We start from the raw sequence: 17,418 nt of genomic DNA, 5'->3' as shown, positions 1-17,418 counted from the left end.
ATACATTTTGACGTTTTCTGCCCTGTATTTATTAATATTCAAATTTGAAAACAGACAAACTAATAACATAACCTTTATAATTGCGTTCAAAGCGTTTAACAGTGAAGAGCCAGAGGCCTTAAGAGGGGAAAACACGAGAAGAAGAAGAAGAAGAAGAAGAAGAAGAAGACAATGACGATAAATACGTGGGATAACAGCTCAGGGATTCTCATACGTTGACTATTTAAGATCATTTTTAAAAGTTGTTTTCCAAAATTTGATCCGTTTCATGGCTTTTTACTTCGACAATTCATGTTGGCGGCGAACGCATGATTTTTTTTATTTCGATACAAAATAAAGTTTATCGGGAGTAACGGGGCTCCTCCATCCTCCGGTCATGAGCGCGCCAACCGCGCATGCTCAGTGACAGGAACGGACGCTACATCCCTCTTCCGGCTGCACCTGCACAATCCACCAGGAAGTGTGGTGCGACAAATCCCGGGACTGTTATTAATCCCTCAGCGTACCTGGAGGAAGGAGGCGCAAACTAGCATGTATCGCGAACGGCTTTCTTCTCCGTTAGCGTCGATCTAACCCTCTTTTTTGGTTTTTAGGGGGGGGGGGTCCCGCCTACAGAGACTCTTCTCGTTCGGCGCTGCGCAATTCATGCGGGGTAAACGCATAGAGACTACACCGTCAACTCCCCGCGAGTTTGGCTTTTTGTTTCCCCCCCTGCTGTAGCCGCTAGCTCTCGGCAAACCCAACCCCCGCCTGCAATGGGATGCTGCGGTAGCACTGAGGTAAGACAGCGCGCTCCGCTCCTCCACCCTCATGCCCTTGCCAAAAAAAAAAAAAAAACCCCACCGTGCACCTTTGCATCGTGCAGAAGGACCGACCGACTGCGCGGCTCCGTGGATAAAACCCAACAATACATCGATGCGTGGATGGATAACGCCGTGCAGAGATTAGATGGGGCAGCCTGCGGTGCGTGCACCGGGTTAATCCAATTACTGCTCCAGTGCTGAACGCACAAGGAGCCACATATATATATATATATATATATATAGACATATGCACACGTATGTGTGTGTATATATATATATAGATATATAGCAAGGCCTTTATGGACATAGGCTACGTGTGCAGCTATATGCACAAGTATATGTATTTATATACAGTCAGGCCTTTCATGGACGTGCTATGCTGTGGCTGAAACGTATGCCATATGGGTGTGTGTGTGTGTGTGTGTGTGTGTGTTTATATCGAGTCAGGCCGTTTTGTCACGGTGGCACGAGGCTGAGTGTATGGAGGTGTTCTGGTTTCGTGCAGAATTGCGAGCGGGGGGGGCAGCAGGAATAACCCGGATCGTTATAGTAAACAAACACCTCGTCGTTCCCGGCGAATGAGCGCGATTCCATCACTTTTGTGCCAAGACAAACGTGTGATCCGCTATTGAAATATATATATCTGTGTGTGTGTGTGTGTGTGTGTGTGTGTGTGTGTGTGTGCGCACTTTGTGTTGGGAATGTAATGACAAAGCCGTTTTATAGTGAAATGGTGGTTCGGGAGACACGGTGGAGGTATTCGGACCCGGCACGGGGAGGGCTTCTTTCTTTGTTTCTTTTCTTCTTCTTCTTCTTCTCTTTTTTTTTAAGACGAGCGGCGGAGGGCATTTCCGCCCGCATCTCGTCGCTGTGGGTTTTTCTTCTTCTCGCAATTCGCCAACAAATGCGGCGTCGTGTTTTCAGTGTCGTTTGTGCGTCGGCGGTCTCGGCGGCCGGCTGACGGACAGGTCGCCCGGCCAGAAAGAAGCGGGGGGGGTGACTGGTGTTTTTCCTTCTGTCGGTTTCCAGAGGACAAAGAGAGAATGGAGGCCGCTGGAGGACCGCAGTTGCACGGACCTGCCCTGGTTCCTTCTCTTCACCGTCTTCTGCGTGGGCATGGTGAGTCCCGACGGATCCGGACCCTGACCGGTCCAACCCACCACAGTAAGACCCGTGGCGGGGGGCGCACGAGGCGCCTTCCTTTCACGTCACAACCATTTTGGGAAATCGACCCGTGCTCTGTCCGGGTCAAAATGTCTTTTTGGACCATAAATATAGTTAATGTCTCTCATAGCTGAGACGACGATAAGTGATATTGGATATTTTAAAATACAATTTAAAGGTGGCCTGGGCCAGTGTGATTGGTCAACAGTACATTCATTTCTGATTAGTGAACAGAACATGGTCACACACTTGGGTGTTTTGCATCGGCTGCTATGATATACTAATTTCCCCACACACAAATAATTAAAAAAGGTAAATCTGTGCTCCAACAAGCGAGTTTTAATGGCGGGCGCACTAATTAGGAAGGAGTGAAGGTGCATTGCTTCTGTTTTTCCTGATAGTTTGCACACCTCCCACCCCTGTCAATATCAGCTTCCTTTAGGGTCAAGGTCACACACACACAAAAAAAAAAAAAAATTCAGACTCACTGACTTTCATGAAGCCTCGCCAGCAACCGTTAAATTCAGGCGGCTGCAAAAGTGCGTGCGGAGCGCTCGCCCTTCTTCTCATCACGATAAAGCGGAGGTTTCCAGACCCGTTAAAAGTCCGCCGTGGAAGATTCCTGCAGCTCTTGCGCGGTGGCGTGGGCGAACGGACTGGTTAGGAACTGTCCTCGGGTCAGGCTGGAGCAGAGGAGAGTCTGGAGATTAAAGGCATCGGGATGAAAAAGATGAATGATAAATGAGGAAGGCTCTTCCGCCACTAGCTGTGAGGCTGAGATTTCATACACGTGCACGTCAGCGGGCGCACACGCTCACACAAAATAGTCTTTGAAATGCACAACACACACGCACACACACACACGCACACACAGATCGCTCCCTAACTTCGATGGAGAGCAGTGTAGGATGTTAAGACACAACTCCGGCTAAATCATCGAGGCTCTGATCCCGAGCCACTTGGCTCTCCACCGCAGCAACGCAGGACAAGTCAAACATAATTCAACAAGCAGCTGCAGAATACATCCTCTGCTTGCACTAGTTCATCAGCAAATTATACATTTTTAAAGCCGAGGATGACCTTTAGCTTTGCAGTAGTCGGCCTGCCAGAGTAGGCTGGTGGGCAGCCATGCCAAACTCGGCAGGAAGTGAAATGCTGACAGAATCAGAATTGCCTCAGGCACCAGTGTAAGGATACACAAGGATTTGTCTTAGTTATCTGGGGTTGGACAGAAAATATTGGTAATGACAGCGGTGCCTCTTATCAATACTGGTGCTTGACAGTACTGCTTAATGGTACCTTTTTTTTGTCATGGTGTTAAAAAAATGCTTATTATTGCTAATAACTGCTGCCAAATATCGAAAACAACAACATATTTGATAAATAGAATGTTTTCTTGTCCGTAAAAATCAGACGTCAACATATGTGTAACAGCATCATAACTAACAGCTGTGAAGCATTGCTATTATTGGTTGACACAGGCTTTTTACAAAAATGTTGTAGGAAAATCAGCATATCAACCTTTTCTGGTAGAATGTGTGACCTCTTGGCTAACTTTATTGCCCAATGGGGAAACTTTCTTATATATGTTTATGTGGCCTGTGCTGTGATCTGTACTCTATACCGATCCCTATGAACATCTGTGCTGCAACATACAGCGCTCCACATTCCTGCAGGACAACACTCAGGATACATGACATTGGGGTGGGACAGTGGTTAGCACTGTCACCTCACAGTAAGAAGGTCCTGGGTTCGAACCCCGGGGTTGTCCAACCTTGGGAGGTCATCCCAGGTCCTTTCTGTGTGGAGTTTGCATGTTCTCCCCGTGTCTGCGTGGGTTTCCTCCGGGTGCTCCGGTTTCCCTCACCAGCAAAAAGACATGCATGTTAGGGTTAATACTCCTGTCTGTGCCCCTGACCGAGGCATGGCAAGACGAACTGGAGTTGGTACCCGGGCGCCGCACGGCAGCTGCCCACTGCTCCTAGCTACACAGCGAGGATGGGTTAAATGCAGAGGAAGAATTTCCCCACGGGGATCAATAAAGTAATAAAATAAAAATAGAATAAATAAAAATGACGAGGACACCTCACATACTATCTCACATTATAAACTGTACAACAAACATAATGCGGCATGTCATCTCAGAGTGTAGCCTTACAGTGAGCAGTATGTACTGTACAGAAACGATTGCACTACTCCTGTAAGAATATCACAGGTCACTCTTTCTGGCCCAGCGGTGTGTTGTTCTTGTAACAGCGGCTTGTATCTCCTGCAGGGCAGCATCTGTGGATTCACCGTCGTCACAGGGGGCGCCGCGCGCCTCGTCTTCGGGTATGACAGCTACGGCAACACCTGCGGCCAGCGCAACGAGCAAATTGAGGGCGTCCGACTCAGTGGCCTAGACCACACCGACAGGAAGTGAGTCTTGTTTTTTTGTTGTGTTTTTGTTCGGCTCCTCCCCCTTGAATGTGTCGCTCAAACATGGTTTTAATAGACATGGCCTTTATAGATTTTGAAATACACCACACGAACAAATCGGACTAAATAAGAAAGAACAGGGTGAGGATTCCTGGTGTTGAGTTTCATGGAAACTTTTTTGATCCGAAACAAACGTTTCATTTGTTGCTTTTAGCCTGTGGTCATGTTACACTATTCAAGACTGTCAACTGGTCAGAAAGGGTCTTCGTAATCCTTACTAGCACAGAAAAAGATGGCCAGCGTCGCAAGCCGTTACGTACAATGGTACCCAAGGCCTGTATAGGTATGTACTTTTCGACCATGTAAAGTTGGTTGTGACGTCTGTCATTTATAGCAACCACAGCCACGACGGTTAGCAGGCTGTCAAGTGAAGTGGTACTGGCACAGGAAGTACATGTAGAAGCACTCGCATCACAGGACTGGTCAGCTGCAGGATTCTCGTAACCTGCCCAGATTGATCTGAAGGATGTACGTGTGTACACCCTTTGGATTTCTATGAGTGTTTCAGATTCGGTATACGTCACCAAGGCCCGACGATATGGAAAATAAAGAAAGCTGTAGGGATCCACCGTCAGCACAGTTAACTTTACCTACTCAGCCACTTACATGAGCACACAAAGACCCCCCCCCCCAGGCGGGGGGGGGCAGGAGCAGGCCGGTATTTAAGCCCTCTTCATTTACCTGGCAGTCTGGTTCCTTCATATTGAGCAATGTGTATTTAATGCTGAGAGACAGCTGGTTCATCGGTACCAGCTCTTTCAGAACCTACGTGACGACGATGTCAAGGCGGCTCCAAATTACTGATGCAGAATCTGACTTTTTTGGATTCTAAATGTTTAATTAATGTAAATTAGTGAAAGTTAATTACACTACTCCAGGTAATTAAATTCTCCGGGTGCTCCGGTTTCCTCCCACAGTCCAAAGACATGCAGGTCAGGTGAATCAGCTGTACTAAATTGTCCGTAGGTGTGAATGTGTGTGTGTTGGCCCTGTGATGGCCTGGCAGCCTGTCCAGGGTGTCTCCCTGCCTGCCTGCCATCCAATGACTGCTGGGATAGGCTCCAGCATCCCCGCGACCCTGAGAGCAGGATAAGCGGTTTGGCTAACGGATGGATGGATAGTGTAAGTTGTAGTGGACATTACAACAGACGGGGAATTACTCTGTCGACTATGTTTTCCTTCAGAATCACTCTGGTTTACAGTCATGCACCTCCCTGCCACTGGGAACAACCCAGTTCACATATAGCCTTCCCCTGTCGTCCACTGGGCAACTCTGTGAGAGCAGTTAGGAGTGACACAGACAGCTTCTGGTAGGGGGATATTGAGGTATTTATTCAACTAAATCATGGTATTTGATTTTGACTCTTATCGCCCAGCCCTAATTCCACACTGTTTAAAGATGAGCAAATGACTTTATCCCCAATGTCATTATTTATTCGAAAAATCCGTTTCCATCACCCTTGAATGCATCTTCTCATAATAGACATGCTCAATTTTTAACTTTCCCATGTCAAGTGAGCGTAACAGTTTGAATTTCTTTCATTAAGGAAATTTGGCATTTGCATTTCCCTTTTTCTTATGTGCAACTTTAAGAGGGAGATGCTGTGATTTCTGGGAACAGAGGGGTGTCTGGGGAGACCCTGTCTGCTGTTACCCAGAGAGATGCAGTCACAAAACCTGACAACTTGCACACATAACTGGGTCGAAATCTCTCTCGGTCTCTCTCTTTCTCTGTCTCTCTTTCACCACACTTCCTCTCATCCCTTCTCCTGCTCCATTTCTCTCCTGACCTCTTTTTCTGACACCTTTTATTTTTCCCCACATCACCCCCTTCCCAGCTCTCTCATGCCCCGCCCCCTTCCGTCAGATGGAGGCGTACGGTTGGTTGGTTGTGTCTTGTGATGCAGGCGTTGGGTGTCTTGCTGATGTTTGAGAAAAGTGGAGGTGAAACGGCTGCAGTGAGCCGTGAAGCTGCTCTGTTGTGTTCAGTCCGAGTTCACCAGGAAAACACAACCAGTCTTGCTCCACTGCACAGTTTTGTCGCTGTGGAGTAAGAATAATGATGATGATGATGATGATGATAATAAATTCCGGTAACTTGTAATTCCTACTAGAATATATATTGTTGAATAAATGTAAGTAGGGTTATCACTAGTAATCGAGCAACTCGGACTACAAAAAGTCCTCATTTTACTGCCTTGAAGCTTCGTTTCATCTCTTTTTTTGGGGGGGGGATTTTTCCCCCCTTTTTCTCCCCAATTACCCTATTTTCCAAGCCGTCCCGGTTGCTGCTCCACCCCCTCTGCTGATACGGGGAGGGCTGCAGACTACTACATACCTCCTCTGATACATGTGGAGTCGCCAGCCGCTTCTTTTCACCTGACAGTGAGGAGTTTCACCAGGGGGACGTAGCCCATGGGAGGATCACGCTATTCCCCCCAGTCCCCCCCCCCCCGAACAGGTGCCCTGACCAACCAGAGGCGCTAGTGTAGCGACCAGGACACAAACCCACATCCAGCTTCCCACCCGCAGACATGGCCAATTGTGTCTGTAGGGACGCCCGACCAAGTGGAAGGTAACACGAGGATTCAAACTGGTGACCCTGGTGTTGGTAGGCAACGGAATAGACTGCTTCGCTACCTGGACGGCCCTTCGTTTCATCTCTTTATGTATAACTAAACATGCCTGAATATGAAGAATGACCACATAGGGCAGCAAAGACAAGTTCAGAGTAGGAGCATCAAGGCAGTTTTAATGTTTTTGGCGTGCGTTCGTACATTTTAAACGATTAAGTTTACTTCAAAACTCACGTGTCAGATGCTTCTCTTGTGTTTCTGCCTCTACCTGTCTTGATTTTGGAGTATCAACAGAGGACTCAACGTACAAAATGCTGCACTTTTTTGTGAGTTTCTGCTGGTGAAAATGGTGTGTCTTTCTGCAAATATCCAGCCAGCAATGCATCATGGAAGCATCAAATATGGCGTGTCAAATAATGCATGTCAGTTAGAGCCTTCATTGCATTTGGGACATAAAACCTCCCTGACTGGAGCCTGGAATAACTGTAACAATAGGTGAATGTGATTAGAGACTGGGTAGAATGGAAACCAGCAGCACTGGTGGTACCCAAGGACCTAATTGAGAACCACTGTCTTTACTCGATTATCTTAATGCCTCCGAACAACCAAGCCCTAGCAATGCTAACAATCTCCATTTATGTCTGTTGGTGCGAACAAAGGAAGTGATTTCTACCAGATGTGACAAAGGTGGTGTAGCTAACATAAACAGGATAACACAAATACAGGAAAGTTTGATTTAACTTGATTTGCTGATGATGAAATGCACGGTTTGGATGGAATTTACAATGGAGGGATGAGTGTGTACTGCTAGCATGTGTTTTTACTGCTTAAGCCAAATTTGTGTGTGTGTGTGTGTGTGGCGGGGGGGGCAGTTTTCAGACACAGGAAAACAGATTGACCTGAGCTCCTTCAAGTCCTCAGGGCCTTTTCTGCTCTCTCTGGGCTAGCAGTTAGCTTGGCGGCTCTATATTCACCACATTAAACAGCAATTATGAGCTTCATTAACACACATCAACAGGCTTCCCACATTCACACACGTACACACTCACACATACACGACTATACACACGCATACAAGGATACGCAAACACACGTCAACACAGGCAAAAATACACACACACACACACACACACACACACACACACACACACACACACACGTACCTTTCAGGCACACGCACAGGAACATGCACACCCATTTCTTAAATCACCAGTGATTAAACCCTGTTTTGGTGGTGGTGGTGGTGTGTGTGTGTGTGTGTGTGTGTGTGTGTGTGTGTGTGTTTTTGCTTGCCAGAGGTGGACACACACACACACACACACACACACACACACACACACACACACAACACATCCCAATACAGATGATGCAGGGTTTTGATTGACTAGTAGCCTGCAGCGCTCCACCTGACGCCAGAGTCCACCAAGGAAGCAGCTGTCATGGGATGCAATTAAGGTTCTACACAGCTGTCAATCAACCTGCTCTCGCCTTCCTTTGTGCTTTTTTCTACCTCTTTTGTCTGTCTCTACTTGTGTCTCTAATAGGGTCAATCAAAATTCTTAGTAAATTCTACATAATTAAAGTATGTAGTGTATACTACATACGAGTGTAACATACTGTATTTCCCGGACTGCAGGTCACACCGGAGTATAAGTCTCACTCAGCAAAAAACATGTTGTTGTGAAGGGGAAAAAAACAACATAAGTCGCTTCGGTGTGTAAGTCGCATTTATATGGTGGTATAGTATAGAGCCCTGCAGGGGACTGTTTTCTTAATCCCACTCCTGCTGGATTTCTGACCATTACCACCCACTCCTGCAATGTGTTTTCATCAATCAGTCAATCAAGTTGCATTTTATATAGCGCTTTTCTAGCTGTAACAGCCACTCAAAGCGCTATACATACATACATACACTATACATATGTGTGTTGTCCTGGCACCATGATGTCAGGACTCTCACCTCACCTCTGTAGGCTGTCTCATCGTTGTCAGTGATGAGGCCGATGACGGTGGCGTCATCAGCGAACTTAATTTTGTTTGAGCTGTGTGTGACCATGCCGTCATGCGTGAACAAGGAATATAGGAGGGGGCTAAGCACACAGCCCTGTGGGGCTCCAGTGATGAGAGTCAGTGTGGAGGGGGTAGTGGTGCCCATCCTCACTACCTCTGGTCTACCCATCAGGAAGTCCAGGATCCAGGTGCACAGGGTTAGGGTGTTGAGTCCAAAATCTGAGTTTAGTGACCAGCTTAGAGGACACGGTGGAGTTGAATGCTGAACTGTAGTCGATGAACAGGATTTTCACATATGTGTTCCTCTATTCCAGGCAGGAGAGGGCAGTGTGGAGGGTGATGTCATCATCTGTTGACCCGTTGGCCCTGTAGGCAAACTGTAGTGGGTCCAGGGTGTCAGGCAGCAGTGAGGTGATGTGGGTTTTGACTAGCCCCTCGAAACACTTCATGATGACAGGTGTGAGTGCCAGTGTCCGACACAACTGATGGCCTGGAGCCAGAAAAAGTTTATGCAGGGCAAGTTGATTGGCCAGTCACTTGCCCGTTCAGAGTCATGGGTAGGTCCCTTTAAATCTTTCCTGATATAGCATCATTCCTCCATCATAATTTTTCCCTTAAATCTCACATATTTAGAAAATGGTCACCAAAGAAGGAAAGTTGCATTTGCAGTGATGCTGGAATTTAAATTGCATAGTCCATCAGCTGTCTTGGTGTTTCTAGTGCTAAACTATTTGCACCACCCTGTTTTCCACCTTTAACAAACCCAGTTCAAAACATAACCCTCATCTAACAATAATAATAGTGACTCTGAGGTTAACTGTAGCACAGGGCAACACGCTGTCAGCAGGTCAGAGCGAGCTGCCAGCTGGACAACCAGTTCACCGGGTTAATCTGGACAGCTTAGCGGTGCCTCATTCACTACAAGTCCCAAAGACACTTTGGGATCAGTTCAGCCAAAGCCCCTTTCTCCTTAAACATCATGATAGAGACTAAAATGCAGCCGACTTGGGGACCAGTTGTCAGTTTCCACCTCCTCCTCGTCACGGTGGGAGGAAACTGCATGCTGCGAGGTAGTCATTCAGATTGTTCACTCGTTAGGTGGAGCTTGCTCGATCACGCTCTCACCATCTTTCTAAAGACTAGAGTTTTTATATCATGGCCACTGTGAAAGCAATTCTTCTGCCATCTATATTGCTTGGATAGATGCTTCAGGCTCGTGTACTGTAGCAGAACAAAGGTAGTGTTACAAAGTGTCTTCTCCATATGAGCTAATAAAGGCCTATTGTTAGCTGTTAGCTGATAGCACAGGGAAGCTCATTTGAGCGTAACAAGGTCTGAAGGAATGGCCCTGGAGAATTACGAGCTGGAAGATAAGAACGAGAGGAGATCTGACCTATGAACTCTTTGAGTAAGTTCTGTTATCCATCAGGATTACAGTCCAGCAATAAAGATGAGCTACTTCCTCCAAACAGGATTAGGGAGAAACTCTGGTTACATACCATTGTGATCGTGACAATAAGTACATTTGGGCTGCGAGGTCTAAAAGGGAGTGGTGCTCGGAGATCAGGGCGCGCACTTAAGTATCTATTGCTTTGTGCTTTCATGAATATATTAAAGTGTGATAACACTAAGAGATTTTTATCTCACTCCCCATTATTTATCTATTTATTTTGGATTCCCCCCCCCCTTTTTTTCTCCCCAATTGTATTCGGCCAATTACCCCACTGTTCCGAGTTGTCCCGGTCACTGCTCCACCCCCCGTTGATCCAGGGAGGGCTGCAGACTACCACGTCTCCTCCGATACATGTGGAGTCACCAGCCCCTTCTTTTCATCTGACAGTGAGGACTTTCACCAGGGGGACGTAGCATGTGGGAGGATTACGCCATTCCCCCCAGTTCCCCTTCCTCCCCGAACAGGCACCCCGACTGACCAGAGGAGGCACTAGTGCAGCGACCAAGGACACACACCCACATCCGGCTTCCCACCCGCAGACACGGCTAATTGTGTCTGTAGGGACGCCCGACCAAGCCGGAGATAACACAGGGATTCGAAGCGGCAATCTCAGTGTTGGTAGACAACGGAAAAGACCGCTACGCTACCCGGGCGCCCCGTCTCGCTCCTCATTTATTGTCAGAGTGGGATTAAATAACTGCCACGACAGCCATTTAAAGTGAAAAAATGTTGAATGTGAAAGAAAATGTGTCAGTAGATGTTGTTGCATGTGAGATGAAAACGTTTCAGGGGCTTTTCACATCTTGCTTGAAAGAAATAAAAAAAATGAAAACGTGTGGGCGTGTGGATAGAGCCAAATATTTCATATCAGCAGGCAACAGAAAAATACTTGTATTCCCCTCAAATCATTTTTAGCTGCAGGAGGGTTGCTCTGCCTCCACTAGATATTAAACTGAGGGAGGTTTGAGTCTCTCATTGTTTACTAAATTTTAAATCTGTTTATTACAACATTTCATCACTTTACAACACCGAGCTCGTCCATTTTAAGCAATACAGGCCCAACAGGCAACAATGAGATCCACCAATCAGAAGTAATGAGAACCGAGCATCAAACCTGTAGTCAACATCCAACAATCAGAAGTGATGTACAAATATATCAGCCGATTCCTGCTCACTTCGAGATGGCAGTGCAGCCCAGTGAACTGGGCTTTGTCTGTTACTGTAGTTTGATCAGTCACTCATACTTTATTTACATAGCACATTTTGTGCATTAAAGGGCAGTTCTGACGATTTTATTTTTTTGTGGCTTTTTCCCCTCCTTTTTCTCCTCAATTGTATCCGGCCAATTACCCTCACTCTTCCGAGCTGTCCCAGTCGCTGCTCCTCCCCCTCTTCCGATCCCGGGAGGGCTGCAGACTACCACATGCGTCCTCCGATAAATGTAGAGTCGCCAGCCGCTTCTTTTCACCTGACAGTGATGAGTTTTGCCAGGGGAACGTAGCACGATCACGCTATTCCCCCCCCCCCCCAAACAGCTGCCCCGACAGACCGGAGGAAGAGGCGCTAGTGGAGCAACCAAGACACATACCCACATCCAGCTTTCCACCCACGGACAAAGCCAACTGTGTCTGTAGGGACACCTGACCAAGCCGAAGGTAACACGGGGATTCGAACCAGCAATCCCCATGTTGGTAGGCAATGGAATAGACCGCCATGTGACCCGGACACTCCCAATTCCGATGATTTTTGACCTTATTTCCATGTGTTAATCAAAGCCAGGTCCGTCGCAAGGGGGGTGGCGAGGCCCTATGTGAACTTGACATTCAAGGCCCTGCTCATTGACATGCATGCGCATGAATCATCATCATCGGCCGTTACTTGGGGTCGAGTATTGCTGTCCTCCTAGGTCCTTGTGGGTATCCTTGCGGTATGACACCTGCACGTGTCAGCTTTTTACATGTCATGGCTGATTCGCCTGCAGCCACCACACGCTCCTTGATAGGGGGTGGCCAGAGTCCAATGGCATGGAGAACCACGACGATTGGGGACCACCCTCTGTTGCATCCTTCGTCCGCCTTCACTGGCATTATCTTCCGCCAGTTCCTTTGTTGAGGTCTTTGTTGGACCACACTTCGTGTGGAACCTCCCCCTTGACCTATCCACCTCGGGTGACCCTACCAAGAGCCAAGCTCCGCACGGCATAGCTCTTGGGATCAATAGTACACGCAAAGCTTCTCCACCACGACAAGGGGGCGATCCAGGAGAAGAATCATGGTCATGCACACATAGCTATTCTAAGTTCTACTGCATGCAGGTATTCTAGTTCTACTGCACGCGTAATCTGGGTGCAATACATTTTTAACAAGTAGAATAATACAGCATCATCACGCACACTCTCAGCCATGACTTTTTGCTATTATAGTTGTCCAAAGGTAAAAACAATCAACTGTAAAACTTTTGGTTCAGGTCTATTGTCTACATTTCATTCAGATTTTAGATCATTTTTCAGACTGGTCATTACATATCGCCTATGGTCACACTCACATCCACCCTTTAGCTTTGGACACCTGCTCATCTACCACACCTCTGGAAGTGTTGACAAATTAAATCCCAGCGATCCCAGCAGTGATTTATGAAATTCTTCCTCCTTTTTAATTTTTCCCCCTTTTCTCAGCACCTGACTTGTGTTTACGAAATCGGCTGTGCTCTCATGCAGACGACGTCGTTTCCCCTTCTCCTCTCTACGTAAATGACACATTATCGAAAATGAAAAATCCTGTTTTTTTTTTCATGTGACCTTGACTCTGCATAACAGAACTGACACACATGAATTTAATTTTAAAAGCATGTTGGGTCACGAACAGTCATAAAAAAAAATTATATATTAAAAAAATACAACTGCAGGATTGCAGGCCAGGCGCGAGGCCTTGTGCAGTCGTACACTTTGCACAGCCCATGACATACACAATACTTGCCAATATTGTCTGTTTAGCCATACCTCGCTATAGCTAACTGTCTTAGTTTGGTCGTCTATCGCGCAATACATTCTGGTACATGTAGGAACAGCTCTCTTGATAGGGCAAAGTTGATTTCTCTGTCAGAATGAAATGCTCCAAAGTGGTCATGTTTTAAAAGATTTGCACTTACTGGACATACAGAAAATCCATCCATCCATTATCCGACCTGCTTATCCTGCTCTCAGGGTCACAGGGATGCTGGAGCCTATCCCAGCAGTCACTGGGTGGCAGGTGGGGAGACACCCTGAACAGGCCATCACACAGGGCCAACATACACACACACATTATTGCATGTTCTCCCCATGTCTGTGTGGGTTTCCTCCGGGGACTCCGGTTCCCCCCCACAGTCCAAAGGTCAGGTGAATCGGCCATACTAAATTGTCCCTAGGTGTGAATGTGTGTGACGTACAGAAAATAAGCAGCGGAATTTCCCTATAAAATGCAGTGCACTTAACATTAAGTCAAAGAGTCACAATTTTCTTTTGATTTGATCCAATAGCGAATAATATCACAGCCAGTATTACTGATAGATATTTTTAATAAGTTTCATTATTTTCTTAACTACGCTCCTAAATAACATTTCATTGCTGCCATCTGATTTACCAAGCATTTAGAATCTCAATCCTTCTTCTCTCTGTAAGTAATTGCAATTAAAAAAAAACAAAATACTATAAGGTTATAATATTTATTTATTTATACCTGTAGATGTCAGCAAACTCACTGAAATGGTTTAGGGTTTAGTTGCTTTTTATATTAAAATTGTTATTTAAATTTATATTTATGTTAAAGAGAGGTAAGAAATGCGAAAGATATGCGTCCCAGTGGTGCTGTGGTTAGCGCGGTCGGCTCACAGCAAGGAGGTTCTGGGTTTGAGCCCCGGGGTATCCCAACCTTGGGGGTCTTCCCGGGTCGTCATCTGTGTGGAGTTTGCATGTTCTCCCCGTGTCTGCGTGGGTTTCCTCCGGGTGCTCCGGTTTCCTCTCACAGTCCAAAGGCATGTAGGTCAGATGAATCAGCCGTACTAAAAACTGTCCCTAGGTGGGAATATGTGTGTGTGTGTGTGTGTGTGTGTGTGTGTGTGTGTGTGTGTGTGTGTGTGTGTGTGTGTGTGTGTGTGTGTGTGTGTGTGTGTGTGTGGGCCCTGTGATGGACTGGCTGGCGGCCTGTCCAGAGTGTCTCCCCACCTGCCGCCCAATGACTGCTGGGATAGGCTCCAGCATCCCCGGTTTGGATAATGGATGGATGGATAGATTACAGAGAGGGAAGGCAAGTGTGCACTTTTGCAGCCATGTATGGCCACAATAAAACGTTGTTGTTGTTGTTGTTTTTTGGGGGGGGTGAACTCCACTTCCCAGAATTGACCTTTTGCAAAGTACCGCCCCAGAACGGTGCTTGTCCAATCCTACCTTAGCAACGGTCCGTCAAGCTTTCAAACACACAACAAAATGCTGAAACGGTGTGCCTATGGGATCTGCAAATCGGATCCTAGATATCTGAAAAGTTTGGAGGGGGTGTAATTTTCTTTCCCTTCCCGAAACCCAGAACGCAAGAAGCGCAATGTCGGCAATAGATTTGGCAGTATAGCAGACCCCATGGCCAGCTTAATCCATCCAGAATCAACAAAAATACCTGTCTGCTCCAAGCTAAGCTAGCTACTAGCTATTATTGATAGCTAATACAGCTAACGTATTATTACTGTTACTTTTACCCACACAATGCGCTGATTTCTTCCTTCATGTTTTGGTGTTTTCCGGCTACTTCCTGGATAGTTCTGAAATGCTTGACGGGCATAGCAACAGTAACTAAGGGGGGCGGGGCTTTGCGAAAGGCCAGTTTATCACTCGGTCACGCTAGTTAAAAGGGGAATAAATAAAAATCAAACGCATGTGGAAATGACCGGTGCATGTACAGGTAAACAGGTAAACAACCCTCTACTCTTTTTGTGAACGTGCAAGTATTTAAATTACATTAACAACATTTTCAATTTATTAGCAGCTGTACATAAAACGTTGAGATAAAGTACAGACATTGTTAACGCTATGACAACACGGTACAACATGACGTGGTTTGCTTACTTCTCAAGTAGAAATGGTGCGACTTCAGCGTGAATTGGGATCTTACAAGTCCTTCTTTTAAATCCTTTAATGCGTAAAATGCTTTACCGGGTACAACTCTGATTTTGTGATAAGTCTGCGCGTACTCCATTTTATCACCGGAAGTCGGAAAATTGTTCCTTTGGAATAGACGAATGAATCCCCTCAGCTACAACGGTTACGGTCACATCCGGGACTCGTACGCCATATCGCCCGGATGACGCCATTTTAACCTGATCATTTTTAAGCTTAACTCCCACCCCAGCCCCGACTGGCCCCAATCATAACATTAACACTCAACGCTAATATTAACCGAACCTTATCTTATGTTAACCCCCGGGTGAAATGGCGTACAAATGGGAGTCCCGTCGCATCCTCTTCGGCGCTTCGTTTATCTTCCTGATTGGCTACATCCAACGCATCGCTTCCTGTGAGGTTTCCCGCCACTGTGCTGTTCAACCCCATAGCGTTCTAACCGACAAGGTCACACGACGTGCGAAGGATTCCCGTGGATTTAGCTAATGCTAAGTACAGCGCTAATGGCAAGAAAAGGTCGATATTTCCTCATCATATAGTTAACTTGAGGGTGTCCGGCTGGTGTGGCGGTCGATTCCGTTGCCTACCAACACGGGGATCGCCGGATCGAATCCCCATGTTACCTACGGGTAAATCTTTCTACCGCTGCAGTAGAAACCGGAAGTCAGTGGACTACAATTCTGCGGGTGGGAAGCCAGATGTGGGTGTGTGTCCTGGTCGCTGCACTAGCGCCTCCTCTGGTCGGTCGGGGCGCCTGTGCGGGGACTGGGGGAAATAGTGTGATCCTCCCACGTGCTACGTTCCCCTGGCGAAACTCCTCACTGTCAGGTGAAAAGAAGCGGCTGGCGACTCTACATTTATCGGAGGACGCATGTGGTAGTCTGCAGCCCTCCCGGGATCGGAAGAGGGGGAGGAGCAGCGACCGGGACAGCTCGGAAGAGTGAGGGTAATTGGCCGGATACAATTAGGGAGAAAAGGGGGGGGATCCCCCAAAAATAAAATAAATAAAATATAGTTAATTTAAGCAGCATTAATATGTGTCTAACCGCAGGACTCGCTGCATATCAGATGTCCACGCTGAGAGAATGTGTTTTATTAATTTCACATGAGCGGTTCAGAGCCAGAGAGCGGGGTTCCTCGCGCTATTCATCATATCAAACAGAAATATTAAAATCTGCTCTGGCTGCAAAATGGAATGGAAAGAGAAGCTGAACATGGTCGATTAAAAGCTGCTTTAATGCTGGTGAGTTGGCAAAGACCAGAGTCCAGGTATGTTTGTCTGGTATGGATGGATGTCTTATTCAACCCACTACTAAGTAAACTGGGATTTGGGACACCAGCGGGCATTCATCCCCAGCAGTAGGACTAAACATGAAGTCTTAACTTGTTTTTTCCATCTATATTTCATTAGCAGGGCTCAGGCTAAACTTGGATTTGTCAAGTTTTTGGAAGTGTTGCTTCTTCTTGTTCATGTGTAATTTGCATTGGGAATAGACAAAAGTACTTCACAATGAAGGCAAATAGGCAAATTTAGAAAATCAAATTTTTTCTATTGTAATCCTAATTTTGAGCCACTCATTTATCCTAATGATGAGGACAACAGTTTTAAGTCATGTTTGGGGGGAGGATGGTCAACTTTCCTGACCTAAAATATGGCAGTCTCTAATTTTATATTAGACCAAGTCTGGTTTATGCGAGACCAGAAGAGGGCTTTATCTGAGTCATAATTACTGAAATTATAAAAAAATAATTAAATCAAAATTAAGGCGAAACCGGTCTAGAATACTG

The 17,418-nt window shown here is 46.5% G+C and overlaps 1 protein-coding gene across 1 annotated transcript in view; it reads left to right on the top strand.

Annotated features, from left to right (window-relative positions):
- slc44a1b (solute carrier family 44 member 1b) overlaps window positions 1-17,418 on the top strand; it is a 42,056-nt gene that overhangs the window by 536 nt on the left and 24,102 nt on the right. Inside the window, exons 2-3 of the mRNA XM_056284307.1 lie at window positions 1,833-1,922; window positions 4,243-4,385. Coding sequence (XP_056140282.1) covers window positions 1,833-1,922; window positions 4,243-4,385 — 233 coding nt within the window. The remainder of the gene's footprint in view (window positions 1-1,832; window positions 1,923-4,242; window positions 4,386-17,418) is intronic.

This window comes from Lampris incognitus, chromosome 1, assembly GCF_029633865.1.
Source record: "Lampris incognitus isolate fLamInc1 chromosome 1, fLamInc1.hap2, whole genome shotgun sequence".
NCBI lineage: Eukaryota > Metazoa > Chordata > Actinopteri > Lampriformes > Lampridae > Lampris > Lampris incognitus.
The sequence above is the reverse complement of the archived record's forward strand: the minus strand, read 5'-3'. Positions and strand labels throughout refer to the sequence as shown.